The sequence below is a fragment of the Anser anser genome (assembly GCF_964211835.1).
Source record: "Anser anser genome assembly, chromosome: 5".
NCBI lineage: Eukaryota > Metazoa > Chordata > Aves > Anseriformes > Anatidae > Anser > Anser anser.
In genome coordinates, this window is record NC_139725.1 from 63,016,492 (window position 1) to 63,037,783 (window position 21,292).

The 21,292-nt window shown below is 48.8% G+C and overlaps 1 protein-coding gene across 2 annotated transcripts; it reads right to left on the reverse strand.

Annotated features, from left to right (window-relative positions):
- Positions 1–7,199: 7,199 nt before the first annotated feature.
- Positions 7,200–18,463, reverse strand: MAPK1IP1L (mitogen-activated protein kinase 1 interacting protein 1 like). 2 transcript variants are annotated; one of them, XM_083837645.1, is made up of 4 exons: positions 18,333–18,463; positions 11,567–11,594; positions 10,324–11,037; positions 7,200–9,854 (listed from the first exon to the last, which is right to left on the reverse strand). In XM_083837645.1, the coding sequence occupies exons 2-4, from the start codon at positions 11,588–11,590 to the stop codon at positions 9,843–9,845; spliced, it is 750 nt and encodes a 249-aa protein (XP_083693771.1). In that variant the 5' UTR covers positions 11,591–11,594; positions 18,333–18,463; the 3' UTR covers positions 7,200–9,842. The 2 variants fall into 2 exon arrangements, with proteins under 2 accessions (XP_083693771.1, XP_083693772.1); XM_083837646.1 differs by having other exon boundaries at positions 18,337–18,456.
- Positions 18,464–21,292: the final 2,829 nt, after the last annotated feature.

Here is a 21,292-nt window from a genome sequence, read left to right on the forward strand (position 1 = left end):
CTTCTGAGCTCGGCAGGGAATCGAAGAGCCCCACTCCTTCCCCAAGGGTGCGTTAGAAACCCCTCGGCATGCACCCCCTTTTTGGGGCAGGGTGTGTGCGGCTCGTTCAAGAGCTCAGTGTGCTGAATTGCTCAACCCCCACCAAGCATCACCTTGCTCTAACTCCAGGGAAAACCTCAGTGCAGAAGAACCTTGAGAACCTGAACCTGACAATGGAGAAAGCAGAAGGAGCAGATGAGGCTGTCGATGTCCGCAGCACCATCTGTGCTGAGCACTTGTCTCCTTCGGGCACTTATCTTCTACTGCTGCTGCTTAGCAGAAGAAGGGGACGTTGGTTTTACCAAGCAGAAGTTTTTAAAAGAATAAGGTCATTCGAGAAAGGACAGGAAGGTCTAGAGCCTTCTTCTTGCTGCCCTGGTGAAGAGGATTTTAAACTAAGTTTGAAATAGGATGAAGGCAAAAGCTCCAAGGGTGCACTTTTAAGGGTGCTGGGCAAAGAGCTGGCGTCCACAGACTCCGTGCAAAAGGGCAGGAGGTTTGGGAGAACAAGGATGTCAGCCTCCCTCCCTCAAACAAAAAAAAAAAGTAATAGAGGAACACCAGCACGGGAGTAATTACAGTAACCCGAGCCATTAGTTCATAACAAAAATTTGGGCTTTATTAGCAGCTAATTAGCACTCATGGCTTGGGCTTAATGAGCACTGCTTAATGAGAGCACCCAAAACCTCTCGCAAGGCACAAGCAGAGAGCCTTCACCATGAGCTTCGGGCCAGGGTTTGGTGGGACAAGCCGACCGACTCCAGACGGGTGTAAGGGAATTTTGGCACAGCGACGGCCGGGGCGGCAGCTTCGTCTCCTACCTCCAGCCAAGGCCAGGCGATGCTCCATGGGTCAGGAGTCTCCTGAGCAGGTGGGAATAGCGGGATGGCCCACGAAGAGCAAGACATTAAAAGCATTACTAGGATGTTACGGAAGGGGCAACTTTCATATGGCGACGTGTAGCTGTAACGAAGAAAAACCCCCGCTACCTTCCCTTCCTGCCTAAACAGCCCTTCGGTGAGTACACCATTAATTAATCATTGTGCACCTGAGAGGACACACGAGAAGCAGACAAGGACCTAGGTGATTAGCTCCATAATTAATTAGACGGTTGGGGGTGACATCCCGTTATACTTTTCTAGTTTAAATGTTAGTCCTTCGCGTGGAGCATGGCCTTGCAGAGGGCTCGCACCAACCTCCCATGTGTGAGCACGTCTGGGCTCCCTGTTCTTGTCCCGTAGCTTTTATTCTCACAGCTTATCCTTTTATTCTCTAGAGCACAAAGCAAACCCCCTGCCTTTGTGGCTGCCTTCCCCTGGAAAACAAGAGCACAGGCACAAAAGGGTGGCTCATACGTCTCCCCCTGCCCTAACAATGCCAGCAGGATGGCAATTCCACCCCCAGGGAGCTTCGCGCAGCTTCTGACATTGATGCTGTAAGTGAGCAAAAGCATGCCATGGTTTGAAGCTTTTATGCTACTGAAGATGAATAAACGAGGAGCTCTTTGTGCTCGACGTGCCAACGCCAGTAACTCGTGGTGTCAATCCGAGTACCAAGTTGCTTTCCAAGCATTAAATGAGTCCTGTAGCAATTTATGTCAATGGAGATCCACAGAAGTCATCAACCACCCTCCCTGGCTTTGAACTTCACAGTGACTCCTCCTGGGCAGCACACTGGCCTCTGAAGGAAGGTTCTTTGTCCTAACAATGCTAAGTAACCAGATGAGAAATCCCCACAGTGATCCCAAATGCCTATTCAGATGCTCACAGGGCAAAGACCTCCCCCTGGCTTGCTGCCATCAAAAAACCTGAGGTCCCGATGCGTTTCTTGGCCATGCCCTGTGCTCACTCAAACGTGCAGCCCGCTAATTCAGCCTCACAGAAAGCTAATCCAGCCTAAACAGCAGAAAGGACTAGTGCTGGGCTGTAGCGATGGGTTCAGTCAGTCCAAACCTAATGCCACCAAAACCAGGGCGTGACTCCTGTCTCTTTGGGTGCAGCCACAGAGGACCAAGGAGGCAGCTGAAGGGGTCACAGCTCTGGGTCCCACAGCTAGCCCGGCCCAGGGGGCTTCCCCTCTCCCTGCAGAGAAGGACTTGGGGGTGCTGGTGGACAAAGAACTTGCATTGCAGCCCAGGAAGCCAACTGTATCAATGCTGGGCTGCATTGAAAGCAGCAGGGCCAGCAGGGCGAGGGAGGGGATTGTCCCCCTCTGCTCCACCCTCGTGAGACCCTCACCTGGAGCCCTGCACCCAGCTCTGGGGCCCCAGCACAAGGACAGAGAGCTGTTGGAGGGAGTCCAGAGGAGGCCACGAGGACTCTCAGAGGCTGGAGCCCCTCTGCTGTGGGGACAGGCTGAGGGAGCTGGGGGTGTTCGGCCTGGAGAAGGGAAGGCTCCGGGGAGACCTGACAGCGGCCTGAGAGGGCTGCAGGGCAGCTGGGGGGGGGGGGCTCTGTGTCAGGGGGTGTGGTGACAGGGCAGGGAGGTAATTTTAGGTTAAATAATTTCTTCCTTATATAGGAGCTTGGTGAGGCTGGAGAAGCGGTGGCTGTCCCATCCCTGGAAGTGCTGAGAAAGGCAGGTGCAATGCCAACTAGGCTGAAGTGTTTACTTTAAAATAACTTTATTACAACAATTTGTGGCTTTTACCTCGGGTCATGAAGTCGGAAGGGATGGGAAGAGCTTTGTAAAAGGCACTGCTAGGTTAGTAGCCTTTGCTGTTTTACTGCACTTCTTTTGATACTGAGCACAGGAATTCATTCTCGTGTAAAACCTTACCCTAAACATGGCTAAAATTTAAATCTTTCATACAGTGCATGTCTTCTCCCTGTAGAAATCAAACCAAATGCAGTTTGATACGAGGCTGTGACAAGATGTAGAGTTACAATGCCATCTCGCAACCCAGCCCAAAGAACGGCACTGCGTGAAGGCACAGCTAAACCCGGGCCCTGCCCCAACACAATCCAACACGGCAGCTACGCTTACTCCCAGGTCACTCCCAAGCGCTGCTGTCACTCACTAAATTGTGGCATTTTTTTTCCCCATTTTTATCAAGTTATTGTGCGTTCAGTGTCAAAATAATAAACACCAGGTACAGCCTTGTGTCAGGAGGATGTCACGCACATGACCCAGGAGGGCTCCCAAACAGCAGCACTGCCCTCTGCTGCTTCCAGCAGGACTCAGAGAGCCAAAACCAGCCATGAGCTCCTTCACCCGGTGAATTTCGCTTTTATTCGAACCATTTAGAGCAGGCCTGTAGGAAGAGAGGTTTTTTTTGCATGGTGTCACCCCGCAGACACTCCTTTTTAGCAGCGCCTTCCTTTGCCAAGCGGTGCAGGCCAACAGGAGAGCATCGAGAAGATGAGGACGATGGAGTTGTGCTGCATTGCCCACGGGACAGCACTCAGCTTTCCAAGCGGTAAAATGGGGACAGCATCAAGGCTGAAACAAAAACACGAAAGCGGAAAGTGGAAGCTGCTGAGGTGCCTCTAGGACAAAGCTTTCACGATGAGCAACGCTGACACAGTTTCCTTCAGGGGCACCAACAAACCTCAGTTTCGCACAGCACAACAACAGCACTGGGATATCAAAGCATCAATTCTTCCTACTTCTAAGCAAACTTAAAATAGGATATTCCACTTCCACTGTGCTGGAGGGCACTGCCCTGCAACTGGAGAAAATACAGGCAAATTAGAAGGTAGAGGATTCAAAACCGCTCTGAACAATTTCTATTGTACAAAGCACTATGTAAAGCTTGCCACATAATGCAAATCAAGCACATCGTTGTGAAAAGGCATCTCAAAACACCGTTTTACTTCTCATTATCTGTTAACAGCTTACTAAAATGCAGTATCCTGACAGATCACCCCTTACTAGCACATGCTGCGTTCCTACAGGGAAGCCATAAATCCACCACTGAACCACACTGCATGAATTAGCCAAACCCAAATCTGCGGTCATTGGTTACCGTTGCATTTAAGGATAAATTCCATGTTTGCTTTCACTCAGACATGGCAGAGCATGAATTTCTTGGGAGTCGCGGGGGGATGCAGGTGGGAAGGGACATGGACAGGTCCCTGCCCCAAGACTCAGAGCTGGCCCTGCTCCAAGGCCAGCCCAGACTGCTCCGGGATTTATCTGGACTGGCCTCAAAAACCTCCCAAGGATGGAGACTGCGCAGCCCCTTTGGGCAATCCACTCCGGTGCTTGACTGGCCTCATGGTGAAAAAGCGTCTTCTTATTGCTGGTCTGAACCTCTTGCTTAAACTCATGCCCCTGTTTACCCGTGCAATACTGCCTGGTGCTTGCTTTAAGATGCACTCTCTGCCAGCTGGAGGAATCTTCTCTTAAACCTGAACTGTGAATAATTCCCACCGAGGATCCCAGCTCCAGCCTGTATGTCACTAGCAAACAGCTCCTGACAGGACAAGGCACAGCAGGGCACCCAACTCCAACCCATGTCCCCCCAAAATCAAACCTTCAGTAGCTCATCCTTCCTAGGCTCCCTGTCTAATTCAACGGAGAAATCCAGTCCTTGGCAGAACACGGAGTGAAACGCTGATGGTGGACGTGTGCTGCAGCCCTCTTTGGATGAGCTGGCTCCCAGCGACACTCGGCCTCACACGGCTCTGTCCAAGGCCACGGCCACACGCGCATCGCTCGCTGCCTACGCCAGCCTTCTGCTCCACCCCGTCCAGCAGAGCACCTTGTGGGACCCCCGCCGGCCTGTATCAGTCACCTGGCCTGAGGGAAACCACGGCGGTGGCAGAGGGAAGAGGGGTAGGAAGACATCCTTAGGCCATCGTTACTGCCAGGAGAAACAAGCGGCGGTTGATGACACGGCTCGGCACAAGAGTTAAGGGTTAAGTGCTACGAGCCTCTCCCCTACTTTCCTCCACAAGAACACTCGTCTGCCAGAGCAGGTAAAGTCTTGCACTGACAACAGAGCCACGGCCTGAAATTAAAGCCAAAGGTGTGCCAACTGACTCCTCAGCACGGCACGTCCCTGCTGAGTGCCATGAGAAAGTTGGAAAGGGGACAGACACAGAGGGATTTCTATTCTCTCTCTCACATCTCTCGCGTAACAGGGAGTATGCTGTTCCGAAAGAGATGCTACAGAACTGTTTGTGCTATTACACTGACCGCCCCTTTTCACTTACCTGGGTGTAACTTCTAACTTTGCCATAAACTAAACTACGGAGATTTCTGTACCCCTTCTGCAGAATTCTTCTGTATTGACTTGGGTCAATTTAGCCAGCATCTCTCTTGAGACAAAGTACCTGCTTCTTCCACCAGCGTGTTGCCTAAACGCATGCAGGTTTTAACGCTGTATTTCCCACATATCTGAGACATTCCCCCGACAATAGCGACCAAAAAGGGAAAAACTTGCTGTTATCAGCCTAATGGATGCATGTGCACATGCACAAGCATTTCCTGATCAACTCAAATTCTGCCGAATTACGAGAGCAGAGGGGGGTTACAGTTGATTCTACCATTACAGCTACCTTGAAAATGTAATTAGGAAAAGTAGGTTCAGAAAAAATGGAAAATATTTAAATATCTTGTCTACGTAGCCGTTATCCTGCTGCAGACCAAGAGCTTCAGTACTGCACCCTCTGTCATACAGCCAGGTATCGGTGACTCTCGGGTGGAGCCCAGACAGCAAGCACAGAGCTCCCCACTCCTCTCAGCACCACAAATACCTGCATCCACCCACGGGGCAGTGCTGGATCCAAGCCCGCCTGCGTTTTCTCCAGATGTCTCAAGGATAGGCATTAACTACACTCATCTAATAGCGTCTGCTAATCTTGCAGCACATACTGGTTGAAAGCTTATATAGAAGTTGAAACTCGCTCTTCTTCATTTGTCAGATCACATTAGCAGTAATCTTATATCTAATGGCTGTTTGAAATATGTAGAATTGAAGAAATGTATGGAATTGTGCTTAATAAGAAAGCCAGTTATGAAAATATATATGAAAACTTTTGTGTTAGAGCCCTTGCTGTGCAGAGGCTAAGCACAACCTTCCTATCAGCTGCCCACAAGGCTGGTGGTTCAGAGGTTTCCAAACAGGCTGGTCAGCGATCAATGCCTGTGCACAGAAATGGGTCTGAACTTGCCTGGAGAAAGCTCACCCTTCTGCTTCACCAGGGCAGACTGGAACAAGGACATCCTACATGGTGGATGCACACCTGTACCGCATCTGAGAAGTTAGCATGGGTGGCTGCAGATGTAAACACGCCCCTAAGAGTTACGTGGTTAAGTACCACCCGTCAGATGTCCCCCTCAGAATTCAAATAAAGTTTTCAGGGTCCACAGGGCAATAAGTAATTAACAGAATTGGATCAGCATATTCACATCATCACCTCTACCAGTGGAAGAGGATTTCCATTTGAAGAATCATGCGGAGTGGGCAATCCCCCAGCTGAACGCTTAGGACAAAGCACTGGCCCACGCACTGTACTGTTTTATTAACAGGTCCTAGGACCTTATTTGGTGCACATTGTCCAAGAGCAACTTGTTCTCAAATCTTTATTCACTTCAAGCTAAGGCTTTTTTGTTTCCCCTTTTCACTGCTGCCATCTTTGCCTTCCTGAACAGCTGAAGGCGCAAAGGCAGAAGTGCTGGCCAGCTGCTTGTGAGCTCTTCTGCAGCCCACTACAAAGAATGTGGGTGCAGTTATGCCCAAACTTCGCAGTTACACCACTGCCAAGCCTCAGAGTTTCTCAGACATTTACTCACCCTTTCCCATTAAACTCCTGACGAGCATAGGAAAACACTGGTTTGCAGGATACTTACCGCATCCACGTGGTCAATCAAGCATAGGCATTGACCAGCACTGGGGGCAGGGGGGGGAACACTCCTCTAGAACAGGCAAGATCAGTTTCTCCCCCCATTAACAAGAGGGTTTATGAGCTGGCAATAACTGAGGCCTACGTGGTACAACACAGCAATGTTCACACCCACACTTAATGCACTTTATGAGCAGGCTGCAAAAAAAATAAATCACAAAAGGAAGAGGAAAAAACACAGAAGTCAAATAATTCTGATTTTATATTCAGTCTTTGCAAATCAAGGATGTCCTGGTTTTACTATCCATTCAAGGCAAACGTCTACACAAGCATGTCAAAAGCTGTAATTGAAAAACAGTAAACACGACAGTCTTGAAAATACGTTTAATGTCTAATCTTATACAAAAGTGACAGCATTTTCAAAAAAATATCAAATCCTGTATTTATAGCTTCTCACTATCATACAGCAATATTTGTTTCCTCTAAAGAAAATACAGCAGCAGGTGATAATCTATACTTTAAAGATGTGATTGCTTATATTTCATATTGTAAACAAATGCAGTATGTCGATCTCAAAGCACAAGTCAAAACAAACTTCTCAGCAAGTTAACTCAAGTGATGCATAGAAATGTACAAATTCCATTGCAAAAGCTTCAGGCCAGAAGTTGCTCACACTTGACATAACATGTGATAAAGTTACTACACGGTATATAGTGACAACTGGAGTTTTTACACAATAGATTAACAGGTATACCCTTTTCACTGCTATGCAAAGAACTTTGCTCACAAAAACAAAGGGGTTATGAAACGGTTTTCATGACCTCAAGAAATACGAATATACATTGAAAAACATCCCATATATACTGAATTTTAGCCTAAATGTTCCAGTAATAAATCCTGTCTACCTCAGGAAGAACCTAGAAGTCTAGTTACTTTCACAAATCCCCTTTCCAAAAGTCAGTACTTGCTACATTTGCTTAATCCTTTCCTACCTCTTCCCATTCCCTGCACAGACACGTGACAAGTGCAATTTTAAAAGGGAGTGCTGCCACCATCACCCATTCGTTTGGAGTAACTGTTTTTTCACTACATCGATTTATCACCTAAGGCTGGAGGTATCAAAAAAAAAAAGCACTTGAGCAAATGTAGGCAGTGTTCTACCGTTTTTATTTTTAATCAGTCTTGCCAAGATCAAAGCCAAGCCTGTTGTTTGGGAGGCAAAGGGGGCTTATTTAAGGTTAATAAAGCCTTGCTCTTTTGGTTCCGATTCCTAGGGTTACAGACGCTAGGTTTTAAGCTGAAATGTTAAGCGTTTTGGTTCAGTTCCAGTAGTGTCTCCCTAAAATAATTTACAAATACATGTACCTTTGCTATTAATTTTCATGACAGTTAAAAACAGCCACGGCTGACTGCTTCCCTCTGCAAAAAAATATTGCAGAACTTTGCCGTAAAGGCTAAGACGACTAACAAGCATCACCACCAGGTCACCCCACTTGTTTTTAAGAAGTCCATCCTATGCATGCAGGAAGCCATGACAAGGTATGGGAAGAGAATTAACTTGCTTTCACAGTTCCACGACACAAAGACTCCCTAATGAGCTACCATGTTAAGCAAAATATGTTCCTAATTCTACCTACAGAGGCTAAGTTAGGATCTCCCCAGCTGGGGAGAAAACAAACCATCCATGGTCAAATCTAGGCTATGAAGTACCACGAAGATTCCCAGAGCTCCTCACTGACACGTGGCTGCGCCTCGGTAACGCTACACTCGCGTTGCAGTGAACCCCCAGCATGCTCTTTGCACGGATATGGCAAGAATACAAAAACGTACTGCAGCGCCCCTCGAGAGGAGGGGCAGCTACACAGCAGTGCACAGGCTTCTAGACATTCAATCACTCCCAGATTACGCTTACTCAGTGAGGTATGCAGACACCGAGCTGAGAACAGAGGACTTTTCTCCATTACCACGTTCAGTGGAGCCCCCCAGGAGACCTGCTCGTTCCCAGCTGTGGCAATAAGTATGGCACAAAGGATCTTTGTAGCTGACACAACTAAATGCCAAGCCAAAAACTGCCGGGAAGGGAATTGCCAGACTGGTTTTTTGATCCTTTAAGCTCAAGTTGAGTGTCCAGGGACTCTGAAAACATCTGCTGGGTTTACACAACCCGGCAAGCAAATTTTAAATGACTAGAACCCAGGTTAGAAACGGGGAAGTACCTAAGTGGGAATCGATTTCTCTTTACATCGACCAAGCCAAACTTCCAACCACCACAGAATGAGAATTGGCAAGATGATGTCCTCATTTGCATGCACGAAACTCACATTGGTTGATTCAAAGTTAACTGCACATCCAGGTTATTTCGCTTGCACATAAATGCCTGTTTGTGAACATGAACAGTGTGCTGACAAGCCAGACCAAGTATTTCAAATGAGGATCTTCTCTCCCGTAGTCCCGGACTGAGCAATTGTTTTGAGTATATACAAAATGCTGAGAAAGCCTTCAAGTTCACACGCTCTGTCTCTTTAGTTTGAATTACTGTAGCATGTTCAAAAATCAGATTTCTTGACAAAAATCTTGAAATACTCTTTATTGACATTTTAGAATAACCTGAAAATTGACAAGATATGACTATCCATCCATTCAATAACCAGCACAAGTCTGGCAACAAGACTTAAAGCGTTCATGGAAATTTAGGAATTTTTAAGTCCTTGGGCCTGATTCTTTACAATCCTTACTTGGCAACTCCCATTTTTCCCAGGAGTATTTGCCAAAGTAAGAACCACACATTTATTGTTATTTCTGCTCTTTGACACTCGTTTTGTTAAACCAAACAGTTACGCTAGCATATGAGCAAGTTAAACTTATGCAAATTGCTCCTTCATACCTCAAATGCACATACAAGAGGCAAGTATTCTTCATAGCCCCAAACATTACTGAAACAAAAACTGTAAAAATCTCTGTAAGTAGTGGATGAAGGTGGAAAGCTACAGTACTTTGTTGCCCAGAATGTATTCAACGGTAAGGCTGCAAGAGACAATAAGTCATCGTCAATAGAGGGTTTTCACAAAGCAGTTAATCCACAATTACAATCATTTGGTTTTTAAACTAAGAATGTATCTTTACAATTTGTTATTCCCTAGCTGTGTGCCCTAGAAGTGATCTCTCTAGAACACAGACTAGTACATTTTCTATTTCCGAAAATTATTACAAGCCTTCTGCACAATTTTTTGTCTTTTAGAGAAGGCTTTCCAAGTAGTGGAAGACCACTACAGCGTAATGCTTAGACACACCCCAACTTGATATAATTTGACCATTCTGGCATATATAGTTAAGCATTTAAGAAGAAAACTGGCTGTTATTCCTCTGACTACATAGAGGAGACAGGCACGCTGCAAGTCCTTACCTGCATTAATAGGTCTTATGCTACTGCATTTCCATGCTTAAAAGTTTACAGGTTTACATAATTCAAGCCAAAAAAAAATTAAATACTCACATGGGGACCACCAGGCATTGATGGAGCACCAGCAGGACCAGATGGCACTTGAAAAGGATTAGGGGGCGTAGGATATAGTCCTGGAGCCGGGTATGATCCTGTGGGTGGAGGAAATGGACCTGGCGGTGAAGGTCCCCACGTTCCGGGCGGGACCGTACCCCATGGTACTGTTGGCGCAGCCCCTGGAGTCTGGGTAGGAGCAGAATATGGCCCTGGGGGTGGATATGGCATGCTAGGTGCAGGATACTGCCCTCCCATTGTTGGTCCCCATGCTCCAGAGGGCATGGATCCCCAGGGCCCAACAGGAGCCGGAGGTGCAGCTGGCTCTGTTGGACCACCGTAAGGTCTTGGAAGCTCTGGAAAGGGCATGCTTGGTGGAGGATACTGCCCTGGTGGGACAGGACCTGGCACAGTTGGGGGCGGATATGGACCTCCGGGAGGAGGGCAAGAGGGTCCGGTAGGAGGAGGAGGAAATGGAGCAGGCGGTCCAGGGGGCATTGAAGGATACATTCCTGTTGGCGGAGGTCCGAAGGGCACGCTGGAAGCGGACGTGTTTGGCGGCAGTCCGGCTGGCCCCGCAGGGGGAGCGCTCGGGTTGTTCCAGGGGTTCGACGCTGGCCAGCCCTGCGGCGGCTGACCAGGCTGCTGGCCGGGCTTCGTGCTGCTCACTTTGGAGGTTTTAGCAGGCGACTGATCTGGTAAAGCATCTGCCAACTAAGAGATAAAGCATTAGTGAGGGTGCAAAGCGCCTACCGGGCGCGTCAGTTGCACACGTTCACCCGCTATGCACGTGTTTGGGTTGCCAAAGCGGGAGAAAAGAGCTACTTGGTGCTGCAGAGGTGGCTGCGTTCCCTTCTGCGCAGCTTCTGCCATTGAAGGAGAAGGAAGGGCATTCTGACATGCCACAGCTCTAGAGCCACAGATAAAAGGTAAGCTGCCACACGCAGCAATAAGCAATTCCAGGACAAACCCAAAAGAGACTTTCCTAAGCTTCCATTATTGCTATTCTGACACCATTAAAATACAGCTCCTTTGTTAGGACCACAGCAGAGGAGACGAGGCCCGCAGCAGATTTATACACATAAAATTCACAGATTGTTACATCTGCTAAAGAGGAAAGCACTATTACTGCAATAGCAGGAAAATAAGCTCAGCTGTAAGCTCTCCTTCTCGGAGAAGTGTCTTAACTTTTAGAATGAAATAAAAACTGGCAGATCTTCAGGAAGGAGAAAACATTACTTACCGAAAAATCATCAGTTCCAGACATTTTGCTGAAAAGTAAGGTAATACAAAGTGAAATTTCTTGAAAATAAAGTACACCAAGCAAGAGTTCCTACGAAATTCCACATTTGTCTCATTCAAACTGTAACAGATGTCCAATGGCAGCGCTTCTCAGCAACAGCTCTATCTCAGTGACTCGGGTCCACACAGACACCAGCTACAGGTCTCATGAAAAACCAAAACTTCAGCCTCCGCCTGTCTCAGCTCAAAATGGGACCGACGCAAAGTAAAAGGGCCACAATGCCAAGAAAAAAAATATTGAATCCGTACATTCGTTCTACAATACCAACCAGGCAGCCTACCCAGCGATGCCTGTGATGTGTTCCTGGTCTTTTCTAAACTGGGACTCCGAAGCTCTGGCAGGCTGCCTGCAGGTGAAGTCAACGCCCCTAAAATTAACCGTGATGACACCCCCATTCAGACCTTATTTTCGGAAGCAGAAGAGCTATCTATGGATTTGAGACACACTAAAGATAGTAGATGCGTCTATTTACTTCCACTGCCTGCAGCGAGCCAGCCTCAGCGGAACGTAGAGGCAGCGAAGGCGTTGTTAGTGCGTGCCTGATTGCTAACCTCTCAGCACTTGGGAAGCGTCGAAAATAGAGACCAAGGAGTTGTGTGCTATCATGAAGGCACCGACTTCACCTCGAGCCTTCCAGCGCTTCACCGTGATGAAAACCGACCGACTCTGCTGATCTTTATTAGCCATAGCAAAGGGCAGCCGTCACAAATCCAATGTTACGTTTGGTTCAACTGACAGGTACCGACTAGAGGCGAAGAAATCTTAAAAGGATGACCAAGAGCAGGTGGAACTGCAACCAGAAGGTCTATGGGGAGGGTGTGGAACCAGGAACATAAGCGGAGAAGGCAAAATACAGACTCACAGGGTTGTTTAGGTTGGAAAAGACCTCCAAGATCATCACGACCAGCCGTTAACCTAGCGGTGCTGAGTCTACCACTAATCCCTAAGCGCCACAACCACGTCTTCTGAATACCTCCCGGGGTGGTGAGTCAGCCGCTTCCCCGGGCAGCCCGTTCCAGGGCTGCACAATTACTCCTGCCTAGCTGAATCCATAAAAAAACAATTCTTGTGAATAGGTTAAAGATGGTGAAAACCTGACTTTTACCACTGACCCATCTCAGGGGCTGAGGTCTGTACAGGCAGCCCCTGGCAAACGGGTTTATAAATTCCCACTAAATTTCAAATGATGTAATGCAAATCTTGTGCATATAACTAGGGTCTTCCCTACAACTGTATTTATTTATTTACAATCTAGAGAATATTCTAATCTTAGGACAGCAGTGGCCTGAACAAGGGGCCATTTTCTCCACATTGCTTTCATCTTCAACAGCAACTAAAAGGGAAGAAGGACAACAGGCACAACAGCCCAACTCTTCAGCTATTCTAAGCCCAGACTTACTGAGCTCAGACTTCCTAAGTTACAGGCAGCTTCTATGGAATAAAACTCAAAACATCGCTTCCACAAACCCGTTTAGCTTTCTCCTTGTACTTGCAACATCTTTTGAGGAGAAACTCCATCTGGCTGCTGTGCGTTACACAAAGAGGCGCCTCCCTTTTCTGTCCTAAAGCCGGATCCTCCCAGTTTCAGGTGATGCTCCTTCATTCTTGTATCTTCAGAAGGCGTTAAGTCCATTCTCACCCACCCTGCCCATGCTGCTCATTATTCTGTACATTTCTCCCTATTTTCTTTTAGTTGCTCCTTCTCCGGGAAGAGATGTAGTTCATTTCCCTGACCCCTCGTGCAGCACCCACTCCATCTCTTTGATTATTCTCACTGCTTCTCTTTGAGGTTTCTCCGATTCTTTTTTTATCCTTGGAGATGAATGACAAGAAAGAACCGCACAGAATTCAAAGTGTGGGAGCAGCACTGATTTATACAGCTCCATAATTATGTTCGGGTTTGTCCTCTATTTCCTTTCTAATACTTCTTAACACTTGATCTGCTTTTTGTTCGCTGCTCAGCTGACTTCTGCAGCACTGGTTCATTCTTCAGCGGTGAGGGTCAGCCCATCGTTTTATATTTGAATAAATACAATGCAGCCGTCGACTCTGAATCATATCACATTTCTCTACACTGAATTACATCTGCCATTTTATTACCTAAGCCTCACTTTCTTGAACGCCTTCCTATCAACAAGACTCCGTTCATCTCATTCCCCAAGTTATTTGTGATCATACCACGCAACCAAACCCCTGTGGAAACAGTGAAATCCCCAGGTTACACCTAGGAACTTCGATAAACCTTTTAAGAAATGCGCATTTACTTCCAGTCACTGCCCTGGTGGAAGCCAGTGGCTGCCTGCAGGAAAACAAAGGCTCGTTAAGGCTCTAACACCGCTTACAACAGCAATAGCTCCCTCCCTTACGTACAGATACCCGTATCTTTGTATTTAATCGGTTCAGATCAGCAGCCATTTGTTTCGAGTTGAGGAACCAACTGAAAAATCACCAGGAAAACGCGTTCTGCTCCTTTCACGAGCTCAGCTGCTTGAGGCGCCCACCAGAAAAAGCCCCTTTCTCTTCAACAGACACCACTCGTGTTAAAAATGTTGCCGTGGTTCGTTACAAGAACTAGCAAACGAACAGAAAGTGATCCTCGCTTTTCAGTGGCACTGTAGCTCCATTTGCCTAGACACGAAGCTATTTGATATAGCCCACAAAATACAGAAAAATCAGTAATCTGGAGCCAAGTACAAAAATAACTTTTTTACAAAGATGTGCGCGTACATGTATTCATATGCAAAAGAGCTGGTTAACGGAAAGCAGCACCAGGACGGGCCAAGAGAACCGTCCTTTTTGAGGCAGAGGAGATGGGATGGGTAAATCCAACTGAAAAACATACAAGAGACTGCAAATAGCCCGCAGAGAAAGTCAGGGCACGTGCTGCCAGGGAGAGGAGGAGGAGGTGAGGGAACAGACCGAGGGGGTAACTCAGAAGAAGATCCCGTGACAGAAGTGACAGTCCGTAGGAAATGAAGCCAAAGTGGCGGATGGCTACAGCAGAAAGAGGCCTGCCCACAAAACACCAGCCGTCCCCAATATTTATCAGCTGCTAATCCCAAAATATTTCTGAGCCATGAAAATTAAGGAAACAATTCTGCTGCATGACTGTTTGGAACGAACCTGCCGCTAAGCGCAGCCCGTAACGAGGCTGCATGGCTCTCCTCCTTTGGCAGGCAGGCTAGAGCAACATTTGTTGGCAACATTTGGCACGACGGGGCCCGTGCCAAGCATGTCAAGGATCCTTCTGCAGACAGCCCGGCCTACTCCAGGGACATTTTTTAAACATCTGTTTAATCTGCGTGCCGCCACCTTCATTTAATAAGGAATTGCTCCTGTTGGACCCCTTCAGGCACCACACGAGCCGATCTGTGCTTCAATCCACAATCCGTATTCTGGTTAGGTTGCACAGCTCCCAGTTGCAATCCCAGCCTCGCAGAGAGAGCAGGTTTATTTGCGGCACTGCCCGAGGCATTCCCGTGCTCACAAACAATGAGAAATCAGACGCTGTTGGGTAGAGGACCTCCAGCGTGGTCCCTTTCGGAGCTCCTGTGGGCTCACGATTGTCAGAAAAAAAATGCTGATACATTTTGTTGCCTAGATTTTCAGAGCTGGCAAGGTTAGCAAACGGACTTTCGTTTTCTCTTGAAGCTTTCCTGGAAGAGCACCGCACAAGCACTGGTGTGCGTAGAGGGCTTGTAGCAGATATTTTTATATCACTATCCTGCCGCATTTGAACTCCATTTCAAATTATTCTTTCCCGGGGCTGTGGGGAAGAAGGAGCGAATAGAAGGAGGGCTTGAGGAGTTGAAGTAATTTGGCAGGGCGCGGAAGGACTACAGAACTGGCAGCGTTAAAGCTGAAGTCCTGCTTGCGTCCACTGCGCTGAGAAAGAGGATTTCCTTTGTTTCTGAAGGCCGCCGCCCCTGCAAACATCCTCTGCCTTCCAGAGGCACAGAGCCTGCCAGCACCACCCCGAGAGCGCAGACAGCCACAAGCGGGAAGCTGAAGCGAGATGACCAACGTCTCCAGGCAGTGAGGGGAAAAAAAAAAAAGCAAAGAGGCACAGGATCTCTCTCATCCTTTACCCTGGAGAGTGAAAGGAAGCATGGCAAGGAGGACTTCCACTGCACCTACACAGGAACTATACAGAGAAGACGCCTTCAGCCCAGGGCCCGAGGCCTCTGGGGCACGCAGGAGCTCCCCGAGGAATTAACCACCAGCAGGCGAGATGAGGGAGTCTGTTGGGCTCTAGGCTGCAAAACGGTTGAGAAGTGCCCCTAACGCAGCCCCAGCGGGCTAATTCCACCACCAGCATCCAGGACTGACTGAAATACGTGGTGGTTTTCAGAGAGGTCTGTGAAAACCCCGCTCCTGGAAGCGCGATGCTCCGCGCGGCGCACTAAATCCTTCGGCTTCCACAACAGAACGGCGCCGCAATGTTTTAGCGGCTATAAATCCTCCCCGCTCGCATCCAGCCCAACCGAAGCCAAGGGATGCAGAAGCATTTTTTCCCATGCTCTCGCCCTCCCTGGCTTTTCTCCACCGCTGGTCCCCAGTGGCCCCCACCAGAGCTGTCCAAAACCCTTTTTCCTCCTCTTGCTAAGTCTCTTCCAAGCTTTCCCAATTTTACAACCGCATGGCATTTTCCGAAGGCTCGCTGTGACAGATTTAGTTCCCGTCTCCAAGATCATCTTTCAAACACAGAAAAAAAAAAAGCCTCCTGGATGCAACAGGCTCGGCTGCGTTTCCACTGGGTGGCACGGCTCCGCCAGCAACGAGGCTCTTTTGTCACCGTAACATGACTAATGCCTCCAGCACAACCCCATCCCCAACGAGATCGCTGCCCACATAAGCCTAACCACCCGACACAGCGACACAGATAAAATGGAAGGGGCCAAATCTTTGACAGCTTCTGAATGTTTTCGGAAATATGCAAATTTCTGCAGCTTCTACCTTCAGGCGTTAAGAATCAGCATTTTATAGCTGTCCTTTCCCGTCTTTAAGGCCTCTTCTGAAGCACTTGCGTACCGTGCGACTCTTTGCTCTGCCCTACAGGGTTTATTTGGGGGATAAACGTAATTCACGAACAGACTGAAGAGAAAAAACAACAGTTAGTTGTTAGCAGCTCCTCTAGATGTGGTGATTTCTGCTTCTTCCACGTCTGCTTTGACAGAAGAGGGCAGAAGGCGGATTTTTTAGTTTTCAGATTTCCAAAACAGATTTAGTCAAGAACAACGACGACGCGTGCTGGCACACGCTCTAAGCCACCGACTGCCAGAGAAAGCAATTCTCCAGAAGAGGCCCCCTCAGCTGCCGGGACCCGTGCACCACACGGCCGTAAGGAACTGGAATCCAGTCCCGTTTGCCACCCGTGACGGACCGCTCACTTTCCCAGCTGCCTCCCCACCAAGATGCGACCTGATCGCTTCTGACAGCCGCTACCCCACAGACGGCCCTGAAAGCAGCAAACACACATCGCTTCTCGGGGGGCTGCGCGCCTGCCAGCTGCGGGAGGAGGCCAGCCGAGAACTGCCACAGACGACTCCTGTCCGCACCTCCCTGCCCCAGGCACCTTGCAGATGTTAGTCCAGCGGCTCACAGGAGCTACAACAGATCTTCCACAGCTGCCTCTGAACTTCCTTCGGAGCTATGCAGCCCATCTACATCACATAATCCTTGTGATTCCAGAAGGATGTTTCATTCATTTCTAGCCTTACTAGCTTCCCGTTATCAATTCTTCAGAAGGCTTCCTGAATGACCTGTAAAGGCTGTTTAAGGAACACCTGAACCCTCCTCCTATCAACACAATTTACTCACAAAATATCACCATTTTGGTTGGATGAGACAGACTGACCCTAACTATCAAGCATCCTCCTCAACTGCACTGCTTTTAAAGCAACATCAGACCCGCGTGTCACATTCCAGTGACAGACAAAGCCACACGCCTTTCTGCTCCGTTACAGAGTGTTTTTTTTTTCTCCAGGTAACTGCTTTTTAGGATACAACCTCACTCCATGGATACAGCTGGCACCTTTGGCTTCCTGACTTGGCACTGCTAAGACATGCTGGAATGAACTTCAGTTCCAAAAGTATCTAAGGTGCTTTATAGGACTGGCTTGACATTTAGCATTCATTTGTGCATCACTCACTGGTCTAGGGGAGTGAGCCTTCAGGGCGTGCCATTTTTGTTTTGACTGAAAAGGAAGCACTCTTGTTTCTTACACCTACTGACAAGAAGGCTGAACAAACACCCCCAGGTCAGCACCGTTTCCTGAGGCATCCACCTCGCAACAAGCTCTCCCTCCCAGAGGAGACCTGCCAGATGAATAACTCCCTCTCCAGGAAACGTGCTGGTCGATACTGCCGGGCGCTGGCTCTCCCATCGAGTCACTGAGTCACCCCCTTAAAAAACAGCAACACCCGCGAAAATTCACTTCTCGCAACGGAATACCGACTCCGAGACTTTCTTTAAGGAGAAGCGTTTGACACAAAGGGCTATTTACGAACCACGCACGCCCATTTACGAGCCGCGAACCAAACCCCAGCCCCCCCACACACACCGCCCCTAACCGACCCCCCCCACCCCGCCGCGCAACCCGAGGCAGGGCCCGGCACCACCAGCCCCACCTCGCCCCGGGGCCCGGGCCCCGACGGGTCAGAGCCGGGGGCTGTCCCGAGCCCGCCCCCCCCCCCATCCCGGTACCTGCCGGCGGGGCGCGGCGCGGCGCAGGCCGGAGCGGAGCGGAGGCAGCAGGCGGCGGCCCCGCAGCACCACCGCCACCCCCTCACGCCCAGGCGGAAGCGGAAACTGCGTCACGCGCCCCCGCCTCCCGGAAGAGCCTCGCGCTCGGCCACGCCCCCCTTTATGCCCTCGCCCCCCTCCCGCCCTGCGCGCGCGCGGCCACGCCCCCTCACGCGCCCCTCCCCCTTCCCTTTCCCCCCCATTCCCGCCTTTTCGCGGCGCCCCGCGGTCACGTGACGCCTTCCCGCCGCTCTCCTGACAGGAGGCGCCCAACGGCCGCCGCCCCTGAGGGCGAGGAGCCCCCACACGGCTCCCCACCGGCCCGCCCGCTGCCCTCCGGCCGTGTTTGGGCTCTGCACAAAATGGCCCTTCCACAAAATGGCCCGTTTCCACGTTTCGTGCCTGCCCGATGCTCCCCGGCACGCCCAGAGGCGCTGCGGGTTGTCTCCGAGTGCTACCTTTGCCCGCATGCCTCACGCCCTCGTGGTTAAGGGCTGCTAAATATAATGTGGAGTTTTCCTGCCCTGCCCCTCCGAGCTATGACACTAATCCGGCAAGCGTTTGCATACAGGGATAACTCCGTTAAATTAAGTGGAGTCTTGGGCCCACATTGCTGTTCATGTCCCATCCACTCCCCTTGCCCATGTGCATCTATTTGCACTCCTCAAGGTCATTATTCGGCCGTTTCTGGAGTGACTGGGAAAAAGGAGCAGGAACTGTGATGTATAAAGAGTAATTTATAACAGGAACGAGCCCCATTACAGTATTACAGGCATTACAGTAGCAGCAACAGGCGTAAAAATGCATTATTTTTAGTGATTTATTTGCATGATTTTTTACTATCTAACCCAAAAGGATATTCACCACAGAGGCAGTCCCACTATGACATGGTAACTCAGTTAATCAGCTCACTCAGAGTTTAATTAAACACTGGAAAATTTAGGCTGACTGCACACTCCTTTCACAATTGCCTTTCCAAGGATGGCAATCGCTGGGCGATCGTGTAGAAACGGCACTTCTGGCATGGCCTCGTGGGGAAAAATGAGCAAATAATAGTGAAATCCATCTTCCTGCGAGCTGTGTGCCGAGGTTCAGCGAACCCTCGCTTTTTCCGTGCTCAGGGGCCCTGTCATGGGCGTCTGCTGCCATGTCCGGGACTGCCAGCGGTGACAGCAGGAGTCCCTGGAGCATGCTGCTTCTTCCTGAGCAATCTGGTAGTTAGAAACCTTAATTAACGAGCACACATGGGGCCAACGATGGTTACGGTACCTTAAATATCAAACAGGGGCTGCGATAGCGCTTTCCATCAATAGCCTTAGCAGCCAGCCTCGCCGACCTTGATGTCGGGCTCACCCGATGTACAATAAATGTGTCCCCCTTGCTGCAGAACAGAAAGGATGATGCACTTCTGTGCAAATATTTGCTTGTATAAACAGCTTTCCGCTCCTTCAGGCAAATGTGGCTCTTCCTCTGTGTATGCTGAAGGTTGTGGAAAGAGCTGCAGATGCAACTTCACATAATTAGCGTGCGATTGATCCATCTTAGTGCCAGGAATAGCACTCGGGGGGCCTAACACCGAGCCCTGGCCACATCCTATTGGAAGACATTACTTTACACTCTAAATTATGCAATGGAAAAAAAAAAGTTAGGATGAAAATACAAATTGAGAGCTTGCATGCAGTTCTGAAGGAAGACAATAGAAGCTGTGCGAAAGAAATTTTGCTCCCAGTTAGTAAGAGGCATTATTTTCCGTGCCTCCATTTTGGGACCTGCTATGGCGTTGTTTCAGTTACTCAGAGGGGCGGTTTCGTGTCACAGTGTGAAGGCAGCTCTTTATTACAGGTCCACATTGCAGGACCTATTGACTCTACGTTGCCAGTGCAGACGACTTTGTTTTTCCTTTGGCATCGTATAAATATTTGGATTGGAAAGAACCTGTGACCTAGCCTCCTGTTCTAAACAGGGCCAGCTTCACACCTCGTCCAGTTGGGTTTTGAGTGTCACCAAAGACGGAGATTGCACAACCCCTCTGGACATTCAGTCCTGTCCTTAAATACTGTCACGGTGAATACCACCATTATGCCTTGCGTCTAGTCAGGCTTCCCCTCACTGTGACTTGTGACCGTTGCTGCTTGTCCTTCTGCCACGTGCCTCTGAGAAGCACCCGCCTGCTCTGTGATCCCCCTGTTTGTACCTTGTTGACTGCTGTGAGATCCTTCCTTCCCTTTCTCCTAGCTAAATCCCAATTTCCTCAGCCTCTCTTCGCGTTACACACTCTAGCCCCCCAAACATATCAGCGAGCTCCCTCCTCCAGTGCGTCAACATTTTTTTTGTTGGCTTTCAAAGGCAAAATTGGGCCTGTCTGCTTTAGAGCAGTAGACAATACTTCAAGTACGTTTTTAATCCCGTTACAAGAAAAGTCATCCCATTCATGAGTGCATTGATCTTAGTTTTGCTGGGAATGGAGCAGCAGAGACAGCGAGCATTTGGATCTCTCCTGTTGGACTCTCACTTATTTATCACTGGATTTCAGTTCGTAGCTTTCCAACAAGTCAGATTTAGTACTTCTCAGGGACAATAACAGAGATTTTGAAATGTGACAAACATCAGAGTCAGGAAATTTTATTGCACCCAGAGGGCACTGCATGCCACAGACAATAAATTCAGAGGAACAATAATAGTATCTTTCTTGTACCTCCTGCTTTTACATCAGCTAGTAAGAAGGAGGAAATCCTTCATACATAGACATCATACATAGACAGAGACATAGCAGAGGCATCCTTTTCTCTCCAACCAGAAAATGAAAGGATTTGTTTTTATTTGTCTAGTGAGATTAAAATTATGAAACGTAACATCAGTTTTAGTTAAGAAAATTGCCAGTCTTTGACAACGGGCTCGAAGAGCGAGATATAAGATCTTGA

Coding starts and splice junctions, on each gene's coding strand:
- MAPK1IP1L (XM_083837645.1), bottom strand. CDS start 11,590: ATGTCTGGAACTGATGATTTTTCG. Junction 11,038..11,566: donor CTGGAACTGATGATTTTTCG/GTAAGTAATGTT, acceptor TTTATCTCTTAG/TTGGCAGATGCTTTACCAGA.